At 43.4% G+C, this 23,747-nt stretch overlaps 1 protein-coding gene across 44 annotated transcripts in view; it reads left to right on the top strand.

Moving 5' to 3' along the window:
* Window positions 1-15,826, top strand: part of nfixb (nuclear factor I/Xb) — a 131,235-nt gene extending 115,409 nt beyond the window's left edge. For 12 of the 44 annotated variants that reach the window (XM_070980553.1, XM_070980550.1, XM_070980548.1 and 9 more), the window contains 5 exons: window positions 2,090-2,218; window positions 6,786-6,961; window positions 8,489-8,636; window positions 10,535-10,626; window positions 13,692-15,826. In XM_070980553.1, coding sequence (XP_070836654.1) covers window positions 2,090-2,218; window positions 6,786-6,961; window positions 8,489-8,636; window positions 10,535-10,626; window positions 13,692-13,706 — 560 coding nt within the window. In that variant the 3' untranslated portion in view covers window positions 13,707-15,826. The remainder of the gene's footprint in view (window positions 1-2,089; window positions 2,219-6,785; window positions 6,962-8,488; window positions 8,637-10,534; window positions 10,627-13,691) is intronic. The other 32 variants (XM_070980580.1, XM_070980575.1, XM_070980582.1 and 29 more) reach the window with 4 other exon arrangements.
* The last annotated feature ends 7,921 nt before the right edge of the window (window positions 15,827-23,747 follow it).

Genomic DNA, 23,747 nt, shown 5'->3' with positions numbered 1-23,747 from the left:
AAATTAAAACAAAAAAGCGGTTTTATTTTGTCGCCCTCCTGTAGGCCTCCATGGTTGTAAGAAAATCTTCCATTTTTTTGTTTTTGTCGCCTTCTCTTTTTTCATTAGTCTACCAGTAAACAAAATTTATCTCACCCTGCTTATTGTATCCGCTCCTCCCACCTACATGTGTCACATGATGTGCCTAGCTGAACATAAGTGCCGGCGCCCACCTTTTTCTATACTTATCAGTGCCCACACAAGCACAGCTGCGCCCATGGTGCCTATGAGCATTGTGGGTAAATAGTGATAAAACATTTCCCTGTGTAGCATTAAAAAAAAAGCTTTTCAGAAATCTGCTCTGTTAGACTTTATATGCTGAGCTCATAAAATCTATTTCCACGTCTCTTTGGGCCATGTTGAAATTACCCACGTCTTTATTTGAGTGTATTGGTTTTATATGTGTGAATATTGTGTCGTTTAGTAGTTTATGGGGCTTTTGCTTGCCAAGGTTGTTTATCACTGTATTCTCTCAACCAAATCTGAAGCAAACAAAACATGAGTCCAGTATGTTCCAGAGAAAAGTAATGAGGTCTGTGTGTCCATGCTGATGTACTTTTCTATACTTTTACTTCTTCATTATTCTCTGTTTTATGGATTGTTCTTTCCAGAGTTTTATTTCAGCATATATTCAACATTGCGGTTCCCAGCAGAGGTCAAATACACCATTTGGCACTGGTCCTCAAACCCTGAAAGTCTAAATTGTGCCTTTGGATTACCATACATCAAAATAAATTCCCTCTGCACCCACCACATGAGGCCTTGATCACAGAAGAGAGCCTCTTTTATCTGTAGCTCTCACACTTTTGGCCATGTTTCTGGTCCGCTGGTGAGCCTGGCCTATACTTAGTGTGCCCGTTTTTACCAAACTGAGGGATATTTCATGCCGTCCTTTAGCCTCAGTCGGCATTTATAGACAGAGGGGGACACTTTAATATGTTTGTCTATGTGTGTCGGTCATGCCGTCACCACTCCTCTCCCGCTTAACTCCTTCCATCTTTCTGCCGCTCTCCCATCCAGCATTCGCTGGCAGTTTGCCTGGTGCTTGCCACCCAGCCTGAACAGCTTGCCTGTGTGTGTGTGTGTGTAGGTGTGTGTGTGTGTGTGTGTGTGTGTGTGTGTGTGTGTGTGTGTGTCTGTGTCAGAGTTCAGAAAGCACTTTCTTATGAAATACTGTACATCTTAAGGCAGCAACATAAAATACCTGACCGTCAGATATGCAGAAGGGTACTACATCAGAGGATCCGTTGATGTATGTTTTGGCATTCTCTTCTGCAGCTATATGTAGCAGCGTAGCTCATGCTGGCTTTGGCTTGAAAAGCACAGTCTGCCGCAGATATGAGGCCATCCAGGATCCCATTCATTCTAAAGAGGTATCCTGACAAGTGCAGTGAGTAGGTTGGTTGCCTTGTTTTGTTGACTGTGTTCCTGTAGCTCATCGTAGCCACACCAGGCTCTGAGATCATCGTGGTTTGGGACTAGTCAGATCTCAAAAAGGAGTCATCTCTGATCTCAATGGTACGTCCTGTGAGTAAAGCAGTGTGTAGGACTTGGCTGTGTTGTTCATACACTCCAGTGGTGACCATAGTTGGACCGCCATCGCATTTCCCAGCTCTCCTCTCTCCTGACACTAGCCCCTAGCCTCCCGACCTCCCCAACCCTTCCCCCTTTCTCCCGTCACCCCCCTTCGCTCTGAACCCCTGCTGCTTCAAAACATGGCCTCTCACCGGACCCTGCCCTCAACCCCCCTCAATCTGACGGACATGGTACAGCCCGCTGACTGTACAAAAACCTAGAGTATTGGACAGATTGTGAGAACCCATCTGTATGTTAAGCCAATCAACAAATCAATGAATGAATCAATCGATCAGTCCATTGATTTCAATCATAATCATTCGATTCTTGCAATCAAATTAAAAAATGATAAGTTTATTTTTCTATTTTTTTCTTCTTTTTTTTTTTTTTAGTAGAGTCGAAGTAAGAAAAAGCAGCCATGTTTGATTAAAACCTCGTCTCTGTTCTGCCATTTTGTTGATCCCCTTTTTGCCAGGACTCTCATCGCCTAGTTCTCTTAAGAAGCCGGGGAAATTCGATTTCAGCGCCCTGTCCTCCCAGACGAGGTCCCCCCGCATGGCGTTCACCCACCACCCACTGCCAATGCTGGCGGGAGTGAGACCAGGTGAGACCAACCCAGCTCCCGATCCCCCTGATCGCCCCCACCCCTTCCTCTCCCCCCCTCACCATCTCCTCCTACCCACCCCCCACTTCTTCAGGGCCCCACCCCTTCCCCCTGGCGCAGACTTGGGAGCATTGTCTTTGGGAGATGAGAGTGGCTGGGAATTAAAAGCTGGCAGGCACCACTGTCTCCTCCTCTGACCTTGTAGGGTGCAAGTCAAGCTGGTGATGGAGCTTCTTGGGAGTCTGGGTGTGGTGTGTGACTCTGCTGGTCTGTCTGGTGGATGGTTGGTGGTTGTACATCTCTAGATATCATCTGTAATGATCACCCTCTTCTTCTTAAAGTGGCAGAATGAGACCAGGGGATGGCTGCTGCCTGTTTTGTCGCATCCTTTCACCTGATTGTCAGGCTTATGTACTCTCATTACTGCTACGTACTCTGCTGGCATTTGTTCTTAGTGATGTAAATGACACTAGAATCAAGTGACATTTACTCACTGACTCCTGTCTTCTCTCGTCCTATCTTATGGTGCTTGACATTAGTTTTTAGAAAATTTCTCAAACTTGAAAAACTTTCAGAAGAGAAACAAAGACATAATGAGGTCATATCTAACTAAATAAATAAATAGACATTTTAAAATGTCAGAAACTGACCGCAAATGCAAGACGTATAATCTATCTAACAAAAGTAGTTAAAAGTGTATATCTTATGTTGATTTCATTACATTGTAAAATATTTTTATTACAGATAAAAGAATAATAAGTGATGACTAAACAGCATCGTTACATTTAAAATTTTGGTTAATGGTCAATTCTAGTCGTAAATGATGTTAATTATACCACTTGAATGCTCTATACATGCAATTACGGGGGAACTGTTAAAGAGGCACCAATTTTACACATGAAGTTCTGTGTACTTTTTACAAGGAAACCTATTTGGCCAGCCAAAACAGCTTTGTAATGTATTTTGTGGCTCTGAAGAGAGCTCTGAAAAGTGAATAAAATAACCCTGATGATGTCATACTGATGATCATGCTTAATGAAACACACTATGAGTTGCATTATGGGAAATGTAGGATCCAGTTTTTTGGAGCTTGGCCCATAACTCGAGGACAAAAGTCAACATATCTTGGCTTCTGCCTCTTTGTTTTTTTTTCTTCTTACCATTTCTTTAATCAGTCTCTTATGAATCTTATGGAAGCATAATACTAAATGAGCGGGGGCCCTTCATCTTGGCATGGGTTTTTATGAGTTTGGATTATCAACCAGGCAAGATGGGCAACTATCTGGCACTCCACATGATCTCCAGGTTCGCCACGCAATTAATTTGTGGTAATTTGAGTTGCATCTTTGCATGGGAGTATGTAAATATGCAACACTGAAGCACAATATCAGTTGACCAGATCAGGGCCTTAAAGTGGGTCTTGAGGTCCCATTTTTAAGAGGGTTCCTGTGTCAAAGTTGATACTGATACCATCCTAACATGGTGCATAGTTGTTTGCATTTGTTCAGTTTCGTATGTGTTTAATTAGTTTACTAGACAGCAAAGCTAATGCTTTGTAATATTGCTGAATAGGAATTCTGAACACATGGCAGAGAGTGGGAGGAGGGGGCCACAGCAGGCTGATCCAGCCGTGGCTCCTTCCATGTCACTGCTCTCATCGTCCTATCTTTTTGTTTCTTCTTCCAAATTCTCATTGAATTGCTTTTCTTGACAGTGTGGGAACTCCAAATTGATCTTAATGTGTATGAGCCCATGTCTTTATTCATGCTGGCAAGGCCAGAAAATAAGTCTCTAAGTGAACCAGCTGATCCTCCATCAGGCTGAAACAAGCAGCTCATGATAACATCACATATCAAACAGAGCCAAAGCCGCTCCGACAATAAATCATCAGCCTTTTAATTTTATTACCATGGCACAGATTGAAAAAGAAACTTCCTCTTCTTTTTGGAAAGTGCACGTCAGTGAATTCACCCAGTCAAGGAGCTCGCTGCAGATAATTACCCATGTGCTTTACTCCTGTAGCTAGGCTACATCAAAGGCTTTTTAGCCCACCAAGCAGATGTGAAGCAATGAGGTTGACCACTGTGTCATTAAACCCTCCTCTGTGGTTGTTGACAAGACCCTATGCCTGTTGAGATGTAGCTACAGCAAATCCAATGTCCACACACACACACACACACACACACACACACACACACACACACACACACACATGTTCACACCAACATACACTCAGATCCCATCCTTGTTGTGGCCAGCAGTTGTGATTTGTTTCTTTTTGCACAAACTCTTACAATGTGCAAGCTGGAGCTGGTCCCACCCTGGCGTGAAAGTGTTTACCACATCATCCACGTTGTTGTTCTTCTGTGTGGAAGACAAGATCTAAGGGGATTTATGGGTTGGAGAAGTGGGGCTGAGGAACTTTCACAGCCCTGCCACTCACAGTGAGGGTAGTTATGGTATGGTTTGTCTCTCCAGCCACACTCAGCTATGTGATTCCTTCTTCTGCAGTTGCCAGGAGGTACTACATGGAAAACTGTGGCAAAGCTCAACTAATTTTAACAAATAGACATCCCATCCATCCATTAGTCGTACCTGCATATCCTTTAGAGTGTCATGGGGGAGCTGGAGCCGATCACAGCTGACATAAGGTGAGGGACGGGGTGCAGCCGGGACAGGCGGCCAGTCAATCACAGGGTCATACAATCATAGCGACAGACAACCACTCACTCTCACGACTACACCCACGAGCAGTTTCAGAACCAAGGCTCGTGGACAAAACCCACACAGGCACAGGGACAACATGCAAACTCCACACAGAAAGGGTGATAGCGAGGTGACAGGGCTAACCGCTGTTTAAACAGCAAGCTAAAAAATAATGCATACATGGCTGGAAGAGATAGCTCCAAGAAATGAATAAACAATTCAAATATTCAGGTGACTGTAATGGATATATTCTTCTCCGTCAGTGGTAGTGTGAATGCAAACTTGACCAAACAGACCTAATATTTCCTGTTCAATTGTATTAAAATGATTAATACTGATTTTAGTATAATCAGTAGTGTTAAATCGCATCCAGTTTAAAATCAGGAACACATTTGGAATATGGTGGTGTCGATGAAGGGGTAGTTGAGTTCATCTGATGGGGTTGTGGGGGTACATCAGACAAAAATGGTTGGGAACCACTGCTCTAGAGGCAGAGGGTAGGGGTGAAGGGATTCCCTCTGATCCTGTCTCCCCCACCTTCACCCCCACCCCACTCCCATACCCCCAGAGTGTTTGGCCTTCACCCAGACTCTAATGGGATTAGTAGGGGACTAATAGAAGCAGGGAGACAGCTCCGCTGGGGAGCAGGCAGCCTGGCATGGGAGCAAGGTGTTGCTGGGCTCAGAGGCATAGGCCCCTGTCTGGGGGGTAATGCAGCGGGTTTGGCACGCTCATGAAGTACACTCACACACACAATATATAAGATGCAAGCACCAAAGAGTGTTGGCAGGCCAACATGGGCAGCTGGGGGGGGACTGGATGGGATGAGGTGGGTGTCAGACTGGCACAGCTAAGAGGAGAACAGGCCTCTAATACAAATCAAGGAGATTTAGTAATGGATATAGGTCTGACAGAGAAGGCTTTGTGTTGGTGGCAGGTTTCGACCAACTGCTCCGCTCTTATACCTCACACATATATTCAGCTCTGTTTGTTCCTCTATTTTCTTCTCTCTCTCTCTCTCTCTCTCTCTCTCTCTCTCTCTCTCTCTCTCTCTCGTAAACAAAAAAAGGAATGCTTTGTTATGAGCTTATTAGCAGCCCAGTGCTGATTTATTTTGCATCCCCACACCTGTCGAACACACACATACACACGCTCTGATATGAGGCTCGCAAACTGCAAAACGTCAACGTAGACACAGTGTGAACATACAGATTAGTTCTGTCATAGAAACAACATGAGTCAGATAAAGAACGGCTTTACCGTTGGTGAATGCCAAACTGCATCAACGCCAATGAATCACACCCTGAAAACAGCACACAGGCGTGCAGGCATTAAGACTTCTAATTTAAGACAGTACTAAATGGTCTCTTTGTGTGTTTTCTTTTTACAAGCTCTTTCAATCTGATTTCAAAATACGGCGCTTGCATCGATTGAGTTTGTGCACATTCAGGTGTGTGCGGTGTTTGCCTGTCTCCAAGTCCAAACGGTGTTGACTTAAATGGTTATGGAGTCCTTCTGAGTGTGCACATATGAATGCAATGTGTGGGTAAATTTCCTCCATAAAGCTGTATAGATTTACTGGAGCGATCATAAAACATTATGAGCCATGCCCATAATGGCCATTAACTCGAAATCAGCTTTTCTTGGAAAAACAACATTCCTATCATGTTCAGCATTTTAAAACCAGATCAAAACTTTCTCGTTTCCAGTTGTGATGTGATCTTCTTGCTGTCATTCGTTAATCACTCAATGCATCTCTCCCATCTGTGAGAATGTGTGGGAATTCAGTGGTTCATGTCTTCCTCTCGCTCTCTGCATGTCTCCACTTGTGTTCCTCTAATACCAACGTCTCTGTTGGCAGGGAGTCCCCGTGCTTCAGCCTCGGCCCTGCACTTCCCATCTCCCTCCATCATCCAGCAGTCTAGCCCCTACTTCACCCACCCAACCATCCGCTACCACCACCACCCTGGACAGGACCCCCTGAAGGAATTTGTGCAGTTTGTCTGTGCTGATGGCTCGGGGCAGGCCGCCGGACAGGTAAGGCTTGCTGCCAGAGAGGAGGAACACGAGAACCTTAAAACTGTGCCATTTATTCAGAAACTGCGCAGGTGTGCAGCAGTCGGCACCAGTATTGCAAGATTTTGAAAGATTCTTGTTGTAACAGTGTATGAAGCCTACAAGTGTTAGCAATTATAGCAGTTCTCAAAAATATTCTAAAGGCCACTGATTGTAGAAAAATACGGAACTCCATTAGTGGAAACAATTACGTATGGAAGCAAAAAACACCCCATTAATAATAGTAATATTTTTTATAAGCAACTGGGTACTAAACTGTGATATTTAACTACTTTCAGTACCATTAGCTGGGAAATATTTTCCTTTGAAAACCAATTGAAAATCGATTGCTTCAGGCCTGATTGATCCTCAGTAGACAGGATGTTCAAGTTTAAACTTTTCATTTGGAATTTTGGTGCCTGAATGTAACTTTTAACAATTACATATGCAATTATATAAAACAAAATAACAATTCAAAGCTGCCTGATTTTTTGAATGGCAAACTGAATTGAACCGAACCCTCTGGGATTTTCAAAGGAAAACATTTCAATGTGTATGTACTCAGAAGCTTGTAAAATTCATATTATTCTGATCTGTTTTTGCTTCCGTATGTGTGCCTATTTTCAAAATAACCAAACAGTCGTATTGAGCACATGTTCTTGCATTGCTCTACAATGCAGTATTTCACAATTATCTGAATGTCAGCACTTTGTCAGCAGAACATGCTAAATGCTTATTTACGGTGTTGTATTTCTACATACAATATAGAGAAATGGACAGAAATACACGCCACAGCAACACGTGAGCACACTAGACATCTATTTATTCAGTTGGTCTACAAATCTTTGTATTGTCTTGTCAATGTCATTTTGCCGTTTGCTGTTTCAGACCCCGACGTTCCCACTCCTCCTCCTCCTTCCCCCCTCTTTTTTTTTCTTTTTGCTCCACCCAACCCCTCAGAAGTTACAACCATCAGCACGAGAGTGAATCAGTCACGGCACACTTCAGTCAAGCATACCCGTCCTGTGTTGTGTCATCGTGTTTCTGTTTTCATCTCTAGCTCTTAAGATTTTAGTTGGAGTTTGGTTGTTTGGTGCTGGTATCGTTGGTGGTGTTGTGCTTGTGTAGACGAGTATTCTGCCATGGTTTTGATTTCTTGTCATCTTCTGGACGAACCCAGTCAATAATTTGCTCACTTCCCTCCTCCACACCTCCTCCACCCACCACGGACCACCCCTGTGGAACCTCTCACCTCAAGCTCCAGCTCCCACTCCTATCAAACCCTGTGGTGATTATTATTTTTCACACCTCCATAAAAGATGCCGACCACATACATCATTCCTTTGGTTGTTGTTTCCCACCACCTCCTCTCCCTCCTTCCACCATCGCCTCCCCTCCTCCGTCATGGATATTTTTTTGGACCTGGCCTCCCGAGCTGCGTCCTCTTTTCATTCCGTGTCTGCGGATTATCGCATGTCGCCCTCCTGACCCTATTTGTGTTGTCTGCAGCCAAACGGGAGCGGCCAGAGCAAAATGCCAGGCTCCTTCTTGCTGCCTCCACCTCCCCCAGTGGCCCGCCCAGTGCCCCTCCCTATGCCCGACTCTAAACCCAACAGCACGCCCCCTGATGGCGGACTCTCCTCGCCCGCATCTCCGTGTAAGTGACCCCGCAGAGACCGCTCTCAAAACCAAACCAACAACAACAAAAAAAATCTGAAAATCCCAACCCTCTCCAGTGAAAAGACCCCTGCCATTGTTCTTCTTCCAACTTCGTGCCATCATTTTTCCTGTGTATCCAACATCTCACCTCCCTTAACCCTTGGAAGGCAATGGAGGCAAGCACAGGATAAAGTGTGGAGCTCAGTAGAGTAGATCGAGGCTGCCAGAGATCTGGTGAGGAATATGACTCTTAATGGACTTCTGTGGTGCTCATCAGGGTTCTGTGTTAGGCCCCGTCACTTTGGATTTACATGTTGAGCCCATTCTGCGTTGTCTGGTGTGGAAGCTGCATCGCCATCCCAGTTCTTCTCCTCCTAAATCCTCCTTTCTTCCCCTGCTGGACTCATTAGCAAAACACTTGATGAAAAGCACAAATTTAGGGCAGTTAATTTAAATGGACTCCTAAACATTCCGGTAGAAATTGGGACGTTGGTGGAAAAGTTTTCATTCATACTTGTTTTTAGGTGATTTTATCTTCCTCTTTTCTTCCTTTGTTTGCTGATTGTGAAGCAGAATAGGGTGTGTTTTTAAGGTGAAGAGGTGATGTCAATCCGACCGTGGGGCTTTTCTCACAGTACATTTGTCTTCCTCACCTGTGATAGGAGGGGCACTGGATGGAGCACTTTAAGTTTTCCTTTTTAGCTTTCCTTCAAATTTAGTGTTTGCGTTTTACCCCCCAGTCAGCGTCTCCAAGTCTTTTATGTCTTATGTATGTTATTCCAATTCTTAGAAACACATGGATGTATACTGTATATGTCCATACACATAAATCTCCAAATTCTCTTCCTCTCTGTCTCTCTCCTTCTTGTCCTTCCTCCCTTTCCTCCACACAAACACACTCACACATGCACAGCTCTGCACACTGCATCCTGAATCCCTCAGTGAGATTCAAATGCTGGAGTCCGTAGGGTACCTCAAACTGCCCTAAATTTGTCAGAGACTTTGATGCCAGTGGGTTTTAACTGTCCCTGACTGATCCTCAGTGTTAGGATTCTGGTGTGCTCAATCACTTCCAACTGAGTTTGTCAACGGGATTTAATCACTCAGGGAGATCTAAGTTTGCATGCCAGATTTTGGCAGACTGCTCTGTGGAGTTCGAGTGACCTCAATGAAATATAGCAGTACTTTCTGTAGTATTGAGTGATTTTTATGTATTTTTTGGTTATTTAACAACAGTGATCCTGTGGATTTACTGTATGCTATTAAATATTAAAGGAATTGCTCAACATTGTTGGAGATACACTCATTCACTTTCTTGGCAAGAGTTACCACTCTTATGTCTGTATGATAAATATGGAGCAACTGCCAGTAGCTGGGCAGATTAGCTTAGCATAAAAGCAGGAAGCCCGACCACGTTCAAAGGTAACAAAAGCCATCACCAGCACCTCTAAAACTCACTGATTTAAGTGTTATATCTTGGTTTAATTGGTACAAATGTGCAAAAATTACATATTATGGTTATATGGAGTCTTATGTTTTGGACTATTTCTTGGTCGGGCGTGCCATTTTTCATACATTTTTTGTACAGATTAAACAAACTACATATAACTGGTTAATTAGTGAGTGTTAGAGCTGCTGGTAGGTGGATTGTTGCTACCTTTGCTAGCTGTGTCCCACTCTTTAGTCTGTGTGCTAAGCAAAGCTAACAGGCTGCTAGCAGTAGCTTCATATTTACAGTACAGAGATGAAAGTGGTATCAATCTTCTCATCTAACTTTTGCTAAGAAAGCAAATAAGTATATTTCCCAGAGTGCAACTATGGCTTTAAGCTGTTGAAGTGCCAGCTGTCCTTGTGTCTGCACTCATGTCTTCTTTTGTTCTTCCTGTGTTTTTCTAGCATACTCCACGCCAGGCGCCACAGCTCCCAACAGGTTTGTCGGCATCGGATCACGGGACAACAACTTTCTGAACATCCCGCAGCAGACACAGGTAGGAGTCTGGGATATAATGACACACAGAAACTCATCTGTTGCCTCATCTTGACTGGGATAACTGGTCAAACTTGAAAAACTTATTAACTGCGTGGATGTACGGCAAACTATGTCTTACTCCCTTGCTCCCAGAATCCTGCTGCTGGGTTTCTACCACCTCTCCTCTCACACCATCCCACAGTGCATCATCAGTGTGCATTTGTATATCTGTATTTTACAGTACATGTGTGGTTTACCATATGTGCTCAACTGTTAAGTTGGCACATATGGAGCCAACCCTTCAGGCAGCAGGCCTTCTCCCTCGCTGCCTTTTTCGCTCCCTCTCCTTGCTTCCTCTCCTCTCCCTCCTCTTGCTGAACGCCCTGAATCCCCCCTCACTGCTTCACTTTCTCTCTCTTTTTAGCTTGGTCCTTCTCTGCTCCCCCCTCCCTCTTATTCATTTTGTTTCTGCCTTGTACTCTCTGCCTCTTTCACCTTCTTCGTTCCTTCCCTTCACTACTCTGCGCCTCATTCATATGCCTCCTCCGTTACCACAGTACTTTTCTCATTAGTGTCCAACCACACCCACCTGGAGCCAGCTCAGCTCTGCTCCTCAACACATGGAAACCATCTGAAACTGCTCGGCTGATCCCCTCCCTTGTTTCCTTGCCCTCTGTTCACTTACTTTTCCTCGCTTTCCATTTCCCCCATTCCTGATCCTTTCTGCCTCTCCACTCATTATACTAAACTCCTTTATTCCCCTTCCTCTCTCAATCTCACTCCAATTTTTATCTGTTTCAGCTCCAGCGCTCTCCACACCGTCAGTTTTTCTTCTAATTCTTCTTACTAATGTCTTCTTTGTTACTAATGTATACTCCGAATAATACCTTATTTTTGAATGATTCCTTTCTCCTGGTATGTTATTATGTTATGTTATATGTGATTTCTGAATATCTCCTGCCAAAATCATGGGCATGGTCATAGGCAGCGTACTGCTGTATCAGCCTCCCCTCCCCTGGTTCCAGGATTTTCACCAGATTTCTGAACCTGGCTGCAGGGATTTGCTCCCATTCAGCCACAAGAGCATTATAGTGAGGTCTGACACTAATTCACTAACTCACTGTTTCACTGTTGGCATTCAAAGGTGTTGGATGAGGTTGGGGTCAGGGCTCTGTGCAGGCCAATCAAAGTTCTTCCACACCAAACTTTGAAAACCATTTTTCCATGAACCTGGCTTTGTGCATCGGGGCACTGTCATGTTGAAGCAAGAAAGGCTCTTCCCCAAACTGTTGCCACAAAGCACACTATTGTCTAAAATGTGACCGAATGCTGCAGCATTACGTCTTCTCTTCACTTGAGCAAAGAGGCCTCAACCAAACCATGAAAGCACAATGCCAAAAGTGACAAAAGCATATGGTCAGGGGCATCTACATACTTTTGGCCATGGAGCGTGTCTTTATATGCTTTTCTTAAACAGCTCATTGGTGTTCAATTGTGAGTCAGACATAATGTCTGAAGTATGGTTTTACTTTTCATGGCAGAACCAAAACACACAGTACTAACTGTCGGCATCTGCCACTCAGAAAATGACACAAAAAGATGAATGATCCACTACAAAAAAGATAGATTGCAATACAAAGGGGATGTGTGTATGAGAAGTGTGCATGTGGTAACCACAGGACAGGCTGGAGAGCGTCTCACACTGACAACAGCAGGCTCCCAGTGCCCTCTAGTGGCAAACGTGAGGCACTGCAACCAGGGGAGAAGGGAAACAAGATACCAACGGGGCAGGAAAAGAGGGGAGATGGAGGGAACGGAGCAAACCTTATAGAAGTCACGTCCCGGCCGTCTCGTTACCCCCGGCAACCAGACATGATGTCATAGCGAGTTGATCTTGAATTTGAGAAGGGGTTGCTCGAGAGGGGGTGAGAGTTGGGGGGGGCAGAAAGAAAAGAGGGTGGTCACTGTCTGCTGCCAAGGATTTAGTGGGAGTGTTCACGGGAGATAGATGGATTGTATGTGTGTGTGTGTGTGTGTGTGTGTGTGTGTGTGTGTGTGTGTGTGTGTGTGTGTGTGTGTGTAAGAGCATACACAAGGAGAGAGAGAGAGAGAGTAAGTAAGAGGAGAGAAGTCACAATGCTCAATGCCTGCTGGGACAGTGCCCAGGGGAGCAGGGTAGCTGAGAAGTGCAGGAGGCAGAAGGGGGGTATTCATGCGACCTGTTAGAGTCAAACAAAACAAAAGGCTGCTTCCCTGGAGGCTCAGAGTAGTTTCCAAGGCTTGACTTCTAGAATGTTGGCGCACTAGTCCACAGTGCCAGATCCTGTAGGCCAAGCAGGGCAGCCAACAGCAGCAGCGGTGACCCATTTCTGCTCCCTGCTCACGCTGAGTGGGAGAAACCCAACGTGAAGATGGTGTAAGTGACAGGGAGCGCCAGACTGCTATCCCCCTGCTGCTGCTTGGCCATTAGTAGCCGCTCACTGCTCGGCCAAATTCAAGACATACCATATTTGACTCCAGACATGGACAGAAGCGGTCATAGCTGGGCTGGAGGCCCAGATGACTGTTCTGTCACTCACTGGTTTTAGGAACTGTAGGAACATCAAGCAGCCAAAAGTCAACACAGTGTACAGTTCTGTCCTTTTCAGGGACAAAATAACACTTTACAGCAGCTTTGGCAGTTTGCTTCTGTCATAGTGATTTCTGATATATTTCTTTGTTGCCACAGGGTCAGTCAGTCCATCACTTTGGTCCAGACTGAAATATCTCAGCAAGTATTCAATACATTTGCATTAAATGAATGACAATCCCAGTTTTAGCAAACCTGTTGTATTGGATTGAATTAGAGTGTACAAATGTGTTTTCTATCACAGTGGGTCAGATTTTACGCTGATGATTCAAACCAGGGGAGTTTCATATCCATCCAAGAGCTAGAAGTGCTCACACTTGAGTGCATTCAATTGTATTCAACTCTTGTTTTTGTTATTTTGTCCACTGCTGGTGCATGCACATGTACACACATGACTAGTTTTGAAACTAACATGATCTCATTCCCCACCCTGCCTTCCCCTTTTTCTTTTGCAGTCTTGGTTCCTCTGACAAGATCTGTGCACAAACCAGCAACTAGAGTTCTTTCTTTACAATCGGAAATAGAAAAACAGAGAAACAACCCGCAGGATAATAACTGTCCTCCAACCAACCCACCGACCGGCCCTGACAGTACGTCTCACCTGATACAAAATATAACCAAGCAACGCAGGAAATTACAGCAGCACTATGCTTTTAGAGGAACTCTGGACTCATTTACCCAGTCAGAGGGAGCACCCGTTCCGAGCAAAGATGGATAGATGGAAAGATGAAAGGATGGACAAGAGGATGCCAGGATAAAGAAGGGGCAAGGGGACAAACAGCAGCGAGCAGGCATCTCTCCTGAAACCACAGAACCAGCACAACACAGCAGCAAGGCAAGAGGAACCTGAGGATGAAAAAAAAAAAGCGGTCAACTTCTCCTACTTCGTGAGGACGCATTGCGTCATGAATGGCTAAGAAAATCAGCTGCCCAACCAAATCAGGTGTCCACAACACAGATTTAACACTTAAGCTACAAAGCTTCACCCACAATGAATCCACAGCCTGATCAAAGACACCATTTGATTTCCAATGAAAGCTGCAGTCCACGCTCCTGTGATGTCTGTCATCACCCAAAACATAATCAAATTGACCAATGTTTCTCTTGCTCTGAATGACCATTGACTCTACAAAGTCCCTTTTTACCCTACTACTAACCAGAGAGAGACCATGCCAAAACATATCTTGATTAAGGGTTGCACTAGAAGCTGAATCAGTTAACACTAATCTTAACAATGTGCACTATTTACCTACAAGGCATGGGAGGTAAACCAGACTTGCCTATTAAGAGTTTTAAAGAGGAAAAACCAAGGTCCAAGAAGCCTTCACGTGTCCTTGACCCGCATCGTTCAGTTTGACAAATCACTGGCCTCCGTGCATTCTCACATCTCCCCCCACAGCACACTCAGAAAGATCACACAATCTGTGCCATGACTACAGCACGTATGTACAATTAAGAACACACACAGTTGCCCAGTCAGACCGTTTAGATTGTAGTATTCATAGGTGGTGGTGGTGGTGTTGTGTTATCATATTTTCATTTTATATGCAGTAAGCCCAGAGAAGCTATGCGATTAGAGATCAAAACATCACACACACACACACTGAAAATCACAGTGTGAGTACATCATCACTGACAGCTTTCACAACTATAGACAGCAGCTATTGGTTCCCCCTTTGCCCTCTTGTAATTTAGATGAATGATTTTGTTATCTCTTGTGTATTCTCTTATTTGAATTTATTCCTTTTGGATTTGTACTATTTTATAATTGTTTTGTATTTGAATGACAGCACCTTATAGAGAAACACAGTAAGAAGTAGGATGTTGAAGCAGCGTAGACAGGGTGGTTAGCTGACCTGGATCAAATAGTACATGCCAAAACTTGAGGAGAACGTTTGATGGTTCGGGAAATATGCTTATTTGTTGGGTCAGATCGAGAAGATGGACTCCACTCTCATGCTTGTGCGTCAAAGACGAAACTGCCACAAGCATGCCGGTTAGCTTAGCTTAGCATTAAGGCTGGAAACGGGGAAACAGCTAGCCTGGACTGTCCAAAGGTAGCACAGTTTACAAACCAGCACCTCTAAAGCTCATGTTAATCAAGATTGTCTGATCTGTACAAATCACAGTTTTTACAGCGCGTTCAGACCTGGCAACCGCCAATGAATGTTTCAGCACATAAACCCTGTTTTGTGCGCAATAAATGAAGTGTTCATTAGTGAGTTTAGCAGCCGTTCAGAGCGAAATCAACTCTGCGTAAAAACAACACAAGGGGTGCATTGTTGGGCTGTCCTGGGTTTTGTTACCTTTGGAGAGAGCCAGGCGAGCTGTTTCCTCCTGTTTTCTGCTTTCGTGCTAAACTAAGCTAACCAGCTGTTAGCTTGAGCTTCGTATTAACCACAGAGACATGAGAGCGGCACCATTCTTTTGGCCAGAAAGCGAAAGTGCGTATTTTCAACATGGTTTGTTTGCCACATGCTGTACTTTAAGACCGCACAGTGCAGAGTTTTGACAATCACGAAAAGCTTTTTTCCTGGGAACTCACCTGCTGAACCACACAGGTCAACAAAAAGCTTAAAAAAAAGAAGAAGGAGAAGAAAAAAAAAAACGCTGCATCTACCATTTGACCCGGGTACAGCTGGTGAACCGGTGGTGATATATGAGTGATAGAAAAACAAAACCAAGGAGGGAAGGTTGCTGAAGATGGGACCCAGAGTAAAAGAGAGAGTAGCTCTTCTTTCTGTCTCCCTAAAGTTTACCCTGTTGTTTACACTCCCAGACGGGCTGCTGCTCCAAGAGCAGAGGGAGCCACACTGTGGAGCAAAATGAATATGTGACATATCGGGCTGGTTTCTGTGAGGGAGCGAGGGCCTCTAAGGCTAGCGGTAGGAGGATCACCCGTCACCCGGTTGCTATGGTAATCTCCCCCAACACACACACACACACACACACACACACACACACACACACACACACACACACACACACACACACACACCAGCACTCCCCTCTAGCTATTGTGAATGGATGAGCCCTTAATGATCAAAACTGCACTAAAACAATCATGCCAGCCAACCTTGAGAATTTCTTTTTGGTAAGGATTACAGTTGATTGACCACCACGTAGTGTTTCAGATCAGTGGATGTGTCGCTGGGATGGAGACACACTCGTAGAGCACAGATCACCGCTTCTCAAACACATGGACTTCTGAAGACCACTCACTATTAACGCAAACACATCCCCTGTGCCCGACTGAATTCAAAGGGAAGTCTTAAAAATAGACAATCTGAGGAGGCCTTTTATGCTTTTAATCATTCGCCCACACATATTCTGACCGATTCAGTTATTTCCTGTTCAAATTCAATCCACTCATCCAAACCTCACAAAATAACTGGACTGCCTGGCCACGTTCTTCACTGCAGGGAAACACAACATAGTTGGCCAACCGACTGGCGACCATCTCATCAGCTTCGTAGAGAGAACTAGCTCTGCTGAGCAAGACGTTAACGATGGCTAAGGTGATTTCTTTTCTAATCTATGGAAGTGCCTCTGTATTCCCATTATGCAATTTGTCAAACATGAATTCAGGTTCTTTTTCTCACATATAAGCTATAGTGAATGGTGAAAAATTTATGTCAGGAGAGGAAAAAAAAAAAACAGCGACAGCTCACTAGATAATCGCAAGCATCTTTATATATAATACACATATATATTTATAGATATATACATTTTTTTATTTGCAAGATAAGCTCTGTGGCAGTCTAGTTATTTTTTGAAGCATGGCGTACATCGCACAGTCATAGGATGCATCTCAAAAACCGCTGATTAGAGCTCAAGTACCAGTCTCTAAACCCACTCTCGCGTTAAATGACATAAAGGAAAATCCATGGCAAACAACAATAGATACATAGACAGTGATGATAATGTTGTCAAGGGTAAAAAAAATAAAAAAAGAACAGATTAGGTTTTGTTGTTTTCTTTCTTGTTTTGATGGGAAGTATTGTTCTTGAAACTAAATGATGTATGTTGATTGAGCCATGTGCAATGCCTTGGTAGAGGAATTGTTTGTTTGTTAGCGATTGTTTGAGGGTGTCACGAGAAAAGAGGGAAGACCCTCTGAGGTTTTTTTTGTTTGTTTTCGAAGTCCACATGCTCTGGGACTCTAAATACGAGGGCGGCGATAAAAAAAATCCCAGTCTTTGTAAGTAAGTTTGGGGAAATTGTTTTAAGTTCCTTTTTGTGCTTTTTTTTTTTTCCTTTTATCACTTTTTTAAGAAAAACAAACTTCATTTCTAACCATTTGTTTTCAGAATGTGGGAGGGCTGAAGGAACAATTTTTCAACTCATAAAATATATATCACTATGAAAACTGGTGCTTTCGTAAAGAATAAAGTACATTCAATCTCTATTATACATAAATAGTAATAAACGAAATTAAGTGTTATCATAAAAGCAAATTTTAGGAAAACATGCATTATTCTATTTCTCTTTTTGTATTTACCGAGGGGGGAGGGGTTCATTCTATGAAAAGGTTGTCGTGACAAAAGGCATTTTTCCCCCCAACCTTTACACCATAGCAGAGGAGCAGTCGTACGGGAAAAAAAACACCTTGTAAAAAGCTTTTTTTCAGACTGTATCATCATGTATCCAACACAAGTGATCCTAATGTGGGACAAAGACAAGATCTTCCCCGATTTGGGAGATGCACAAGTATGGATTCCCCTTTCAAAGAAAGAAAAAAAAGACCGTGAGTGATGATTTTGATTTGGTGTAAATGTCTTGTTGGTTCAGTGAGAGGGAATTAGCAGCCTCTGTCTGCTCAGCTGGTCTGCTGTCATCAATTCAAGTGAACCCCACCCCCTGTCCCCTCCCCCCCCGAATCCCCATCTCCCACTGTAAATGATTATAAATATTTGTTTGGTGATGTAGTGTTATAGACTCAGAGCATCTTAAAGGTTGTCCCTAAAAAGTGCCTTTTGTTCACAGATTCCATCTTGTAATCCTGAGTGCCCATCTCAAAAGAAAAAAAAAGTCCCCTCCTTCATCCTTCTATATCTTTCTCTTCCTCTTCTTCGAGCTTTTTAAAGCAGTATACATAGTACTAAAGGAAATTGGTGTGATTTAGTTCCTCTTTTTATTGTTGAATAATTAAGAAAAGCATAAAAAAGCCCAAAAAAAAAGATATTTTCTGTCTTGCTTCTCTTCCTCTGTATCTTGTCTTCTGTCTATCTTGGACACTGGAATAGTCTGTAGCCGCGTAACCCTCCCCTCCACCCCCAACCACCCACCCACCCTCCTTTTCTCCTTTCTCCCTTTCTCTGAACGGCGGGGTTTCAAAAAAAAAAAAAGAAAAAAAAAAGAATACGCAAAGATTTTTTTGTCTGAGCAGAATGCAGTTAGCTCACATGTTATTCTTGTCTGTACGCTTCACATTGTATTACCATACCCATCTTCTTCAGCTTCTCCATTCAACAGCTAATGTAAGTGAACAAGTTACACCACGGGGCTCTGGGCTGTGCTGAGGACAGGGGCCGGGTCGGGGCAGAGACACTTGTCCCCCTCCTGGGAGAAGTCAATGACAAATCAACCCCCGGTGGAGGGAGAGGAGCACTCATGGGGACCTCTGTGTTGGGCTCAGGCGAGGGAGATGACCAGTAGGACTGCTAGTGTAGGCAGGTTTGTTTGTAATCCTTGTTTCTATCTATTTATTTTTTTATAATTGAATTTGGATTTGCTTTTTTTTTTTTTTGTCATTGTTACTGCGTATCTTCGGCAGCAGGAAGATGCTGCGTCGAGACCTTCAATTATGCACCTTTCTAGTGGTTGTATGAGACCAGCTATTTAAAGAAAAACAGGAAAAAATGAAACTGAAAATGACTCGAAGCACCTTATAAGCGGACTGGTTCCACAGCACGGTGACTGAAAGGCTCAGATTTAGCACAATCATTAAGAGATGTTACACGTTGCCTCACAATATTGTATTGATTCACCACCTTTCTAAATCACAGTGATTGACCAAAGTGATATGCTTCCAAAGGCTGTTCAAAACTCCAAGACTTTGGTGACTGATTGAGAAAGCACCTCCAAATTCCACCAGCAAAATCAAGTGATTACAGATTCTTGTCCTGCAAAAAAATAAAAAATACAAAGTTATATATATATATATATATATATATATATATATATATATATGCAACTTTATATTTTTCTTCATCAAGCAAATGACGCCAGCAGCAGTATTAGCAATCAAGTGAAAGCGCCACAGTCGAGAAGCCATATCAGAGACGGAACAGGTTGCAGGGAGCAGTGTGTGTGTGTGTGCGTGTGTGTGTGTGTGTGTGTGTGTGTGTGTGTGTGTGTGTGTGTGTGTGTGTGTGTGTGCTTTGTTGAGGGAGGGTGTCTCCAGTATCTGCCCCTGCACCGTTCAAAGAGCCCAGTCGGACCCTGTGGCCCCACCGTCCGCAGATTTCTTTTTATTACTTCGCTCTGTTTTTAACACGTTTTGTAGGATGCCGGGATGTTTAGTATAGACTGAGCCCCCTGGCTCGCCTCTGGCCTGTAACACACCTCTCACTGTGAGTGCTCCTCCTCTTCCTCCTTCTCCTCCTCCTCCCCCTCCTCCTCTTCCTCCCTCAGAGCAGCGTCCCATCCTCAGACACACCCCCCAGAGCCCATGGTGAAATGCATGTGTTAATTACAGTTTCTTTTCCATAATAATAATAAAAAACAGTTTGAAAAGAGCAACCCCTTTACTTGATTGAATAAAAGGATGTTCTTGACTGTACCCTGCATGTCAGGTGTGATTATTACTGTGTCATTTCAGTGGTGGATTATTCATTTGTTCCATTATTGACTTGTTAACACTGATGCATCAGTGCACTTTACTGTTACAGCTGGTTAAGTTGGAGCTAGTTTGAACTACTCTATGTGCAGTTGGCTTTAGTCCAGTACTTCTCAGCCTGTACAGGTTGTCTACTATGCATGCCTGTATTATGTCCAAGATAACACTGTGTATCTGTTATATATGCAGATACTTCCTGTCAGGACCATGGATGTGTTTCCCATTCCATGGAAGCTCAATATTAACACTAAACACCTCAGGACTGACCTAAAAATCTTAATCTCCCACAGTCAGCATCAAACAAGTCTGTTTTCCTATTTCTGAATATGAGATTATTTGAATTCAGTTCAATGGAAATGGCTGACAGTCTCTAGCAAATTGTCACTCAGTGTGTATTTCCAGCAGTAAACATAGTAAACAGTAAATAACTGCATGCAAATATCTGATGATCAATTGTCTTTTTTCCCTAGTTTATTTGAAACTTTAATGGGGAATGATTTCACTCAAAGGGACCTCTTTTATATGTGTGTACAGTGTGAAGGTGCGCTGAATTGTGATCTTAGCTGCGTTTAGCTCAATTCTTGGATTAAGCAGCAGCTCTGCGCATAAATTCACCTTTAAAGCTGCATTGATTTATAAATGAAGATAGTCTAGCATTTAGCTAAAGAGTCAGATATTTCCCTCAGCAGTTGGTAGAGACCATAGACTGTAGGTCCAGGTCTGAAACATTAAACCTGCATTCTTTCTAAAACCAGCAGGGGGTGACTCCACTGGTTGCAAAAAGAAGTGTGTCTGTATGTAAGCTTATGAGAAAATGACCCTACTTCTCACTTGATTTATTACCTGAGTATCCTCCCGAGCTCCCTCCTCTCTTCCAAATATGTCACTTCTGGCTCCAAAAAACAATGATAAACAGCCATTCCAAACTCGAGGCTTCAAAACAGTCGTCCACAAACCACTGGGTGACATCACATGTGGGGGTTAGGGTTACATTCATCAGGTGGCCAGAAACACGACTCCAAATGTGTAAATAAGTAACTGTTTGCTAATGCTATCACTGCAACAGCTTTATAAAGTGACAGCGGTGTGTTTATAGCTTGAAAAATCAATTAAAGGAACTTTGAAGTGGTAATCTTACTGTGTAACTCGAAATGTGTAGCTGTGTAACTCAACGAGACATAAGTTTAATTGATGAATGCCCCAGTTATCAATTCCTGCTATCCTGACAGCTTCCAGTGACTTAACAACAATACCCCTGATACCCAGAACGAAGCAGAAGTTTTCGACAATTTTCCTTTTAAATGGTCAGTTTCCAGTTTCGCATATCTGGGAATAAAAGCACCCCCAGATGTGAAGGAAGTGTGGAAACTTGCCCCCGCTGACAACAGGCGAATCTGCCTCGCTAAGATGAATATCCTCCCTCGACTTCTATATGTGCTGCAGATGCTTCCTCTGTACTTATCCAGGAAAATCAACCAGGACTTAGAAAAGGCATTTTCTAAGTCAAAAAAACAAAACAAACAAAAAAAACAGCTACCTCCAGATATATTTGACCCGTCTATGTCTAATTTGGTGTTTTATAACTATCTGGGTAAAAAAATGTCTCCTTCAGTCCAAAAGAAGATGATTGACAGGTGGCTCCAGACTTGATGGATTATTCACCTGCAGACCTGAAAATCTTATTTCTAAGAGGTAAACACTTTTCAGAGTAGAAGACCCCGATTATGAGACACACAACATGATACAGCTCAATGTTTTACTTCATTTCACATGATTAATTAAACTTGTTTGATGTCTATTCACAGCAGGTTTAATTCTGTGACCTTTTTTGTAATTATTCAATTTTATTCAGTTGTCTCTCTGTGTTGTTGGATGTGCTGTATAGCTGTCTGGGATGTGGGGGGGGGGGGGGGGTATTGTGCACCGTTCTGTGTGTTTTATTCGGGTAAATTAGCATAAATTAAACACTGTTCCAAACACAGTTCATTCCTGACCATTTCAAGGCTGCAAAGCTGAGCACACAGGCACACACTACCTCCATTAGACTGCCAATAGGAACAGCTGCATGGTGGATTTCAAGCTGGACTTCTCACTTGCAAACTTCCCTGTTTCCACTTTTTCAGTATTTAGGTGTTATGATTTTGTTGTACAAATCCTTTCATTTCATCTATTTATTGATGGATTTTGGCCCTTGTGTGTGGACATAATGGCTGACTGGCCTTGCGTCATTCCTTCAGCCATTTTTGGATAAAAGCAGCCACTCTTATTTCACTGGCAATAAATATTCATTCTGGGGTTTGTGCCAGTTTGATAGCACAAAATTAAGAAAACCGCATTGCTTTCTAGCTATTAGGAGCCCAAATCCTATGGCCAGCCAGGCAAACAAGTATGCTGTTGCTGTTGTTACAGATAGAAACAGTGGAACACTTTATATTAAGGTACACATATTCATCTTGAACTAGTTGCTTATTAGCAGCATATTGGCTCTTAAGTCATTATAAAGCACTTAATAATGCCTTATTCTGCATGATCTATTCTGCAACTACGAGGCCAATGAATTCCTCTCAATCACCTCTTCATTACTGCTCATTGATAGTAAGTATGGAAGCTGTTGTGCATGTATTACAGTCTTAAGAACCTAACCCTAACCCCCAGAATGAGGCAGTCTCAGTCGTATGAGTGGACAGACTGTTACGCCAGACTCCACTCTAAAAGCAGGTGTTTTATAATAGGACCATGTTTTTTCACAGTAAAAATGTACTCACACCATCACTAAGAGTCTCCTCTGATTTGCTTTGATCTACAGGCACAATCAGCCCATCATTTACTCATTTACATCATTACTTGAACTGTGATGAAGACGTACACATACTGACTGACCTTTGCTTCCTGTCTGCAGCGGCCTGAAGCCACAGATCTCTTCCTGTCCTGTCCTTCACTCTTTAGGAAGTAAAGCAATTCTTAAACTGGGCCTTTTTTTTTAATTAACGGGTGGTGGTGGCATTGTGTGCAGTGCTTGTTTTCACCCAAAAGAGGCGCATGATTGTTGTAACAGGAAGTGATGCATGCCTGCTCTCATGTTTGCGTCTGACTGTGCATTATCTCCTTCTGATAATTCATTAGGTGCTATTCATTCAAATCAGCGCTGTAAATATTTCAGATTAGTGTAAATGAAAATAACATATGCAGCTGCTTTTGAACGTCCGTCACCGTGCCACAGCCCTCCCCCTCCCCCGGCCTGCTGCTGCACAGCACTGCCAGATGACTCGTGGACAGCAGCTGAGCTCAGCCTCGTCTCTGGTGCCTTCATCGGAAGCTAACCTAGCTGGCAGCTGCCTGCAGAGCTGAGTCTATATACTGCAACAGCACAATAGAATTCCTGAAATTCAGTTCTGGCTTTTGGTGTGCCATCCCGAGATCCTCAGAGGCCCCCTCTATCCACCCCTATGGCCAATTTGTTGGGGGCACCACTGATTCAGACTGTGAGTAAGATGCAGGATGCTGCTGCTAATGAGGCACAAACAGTCAAAGGCCTGAAAGACTGCTGATATTTAATGTAGCACAGCATAGTCTAAGGTCATGTTGATGTTGACAGTTATCAGTGAAAGCAGCCTCCACACATACAGAAAGAGACTGGAAACATTCTGTTTTTTTAACACTTAATGTCTGC

The sequence above is a fragment of the Chaetodon trifascialis genome, chromosome 15 (assembly GCF_039877785.1).
Source record: "Chaetodon trifascialis isolate fChaTrf1 chromosome 15, fChaTrf1.hap1, whole genome shotgun sequence".
In the NCBI taxonomy this organism is placed as follows: Eukaryota; Metazoa; Chordata; class Actinopteri; order Chaetodontiformes; family Chaetodontidae; genus Chaetodon; species Chaetodon trifascialis.
This window is presented reverse-complemented; position numbering and strand designations above follow the sequence as displayed.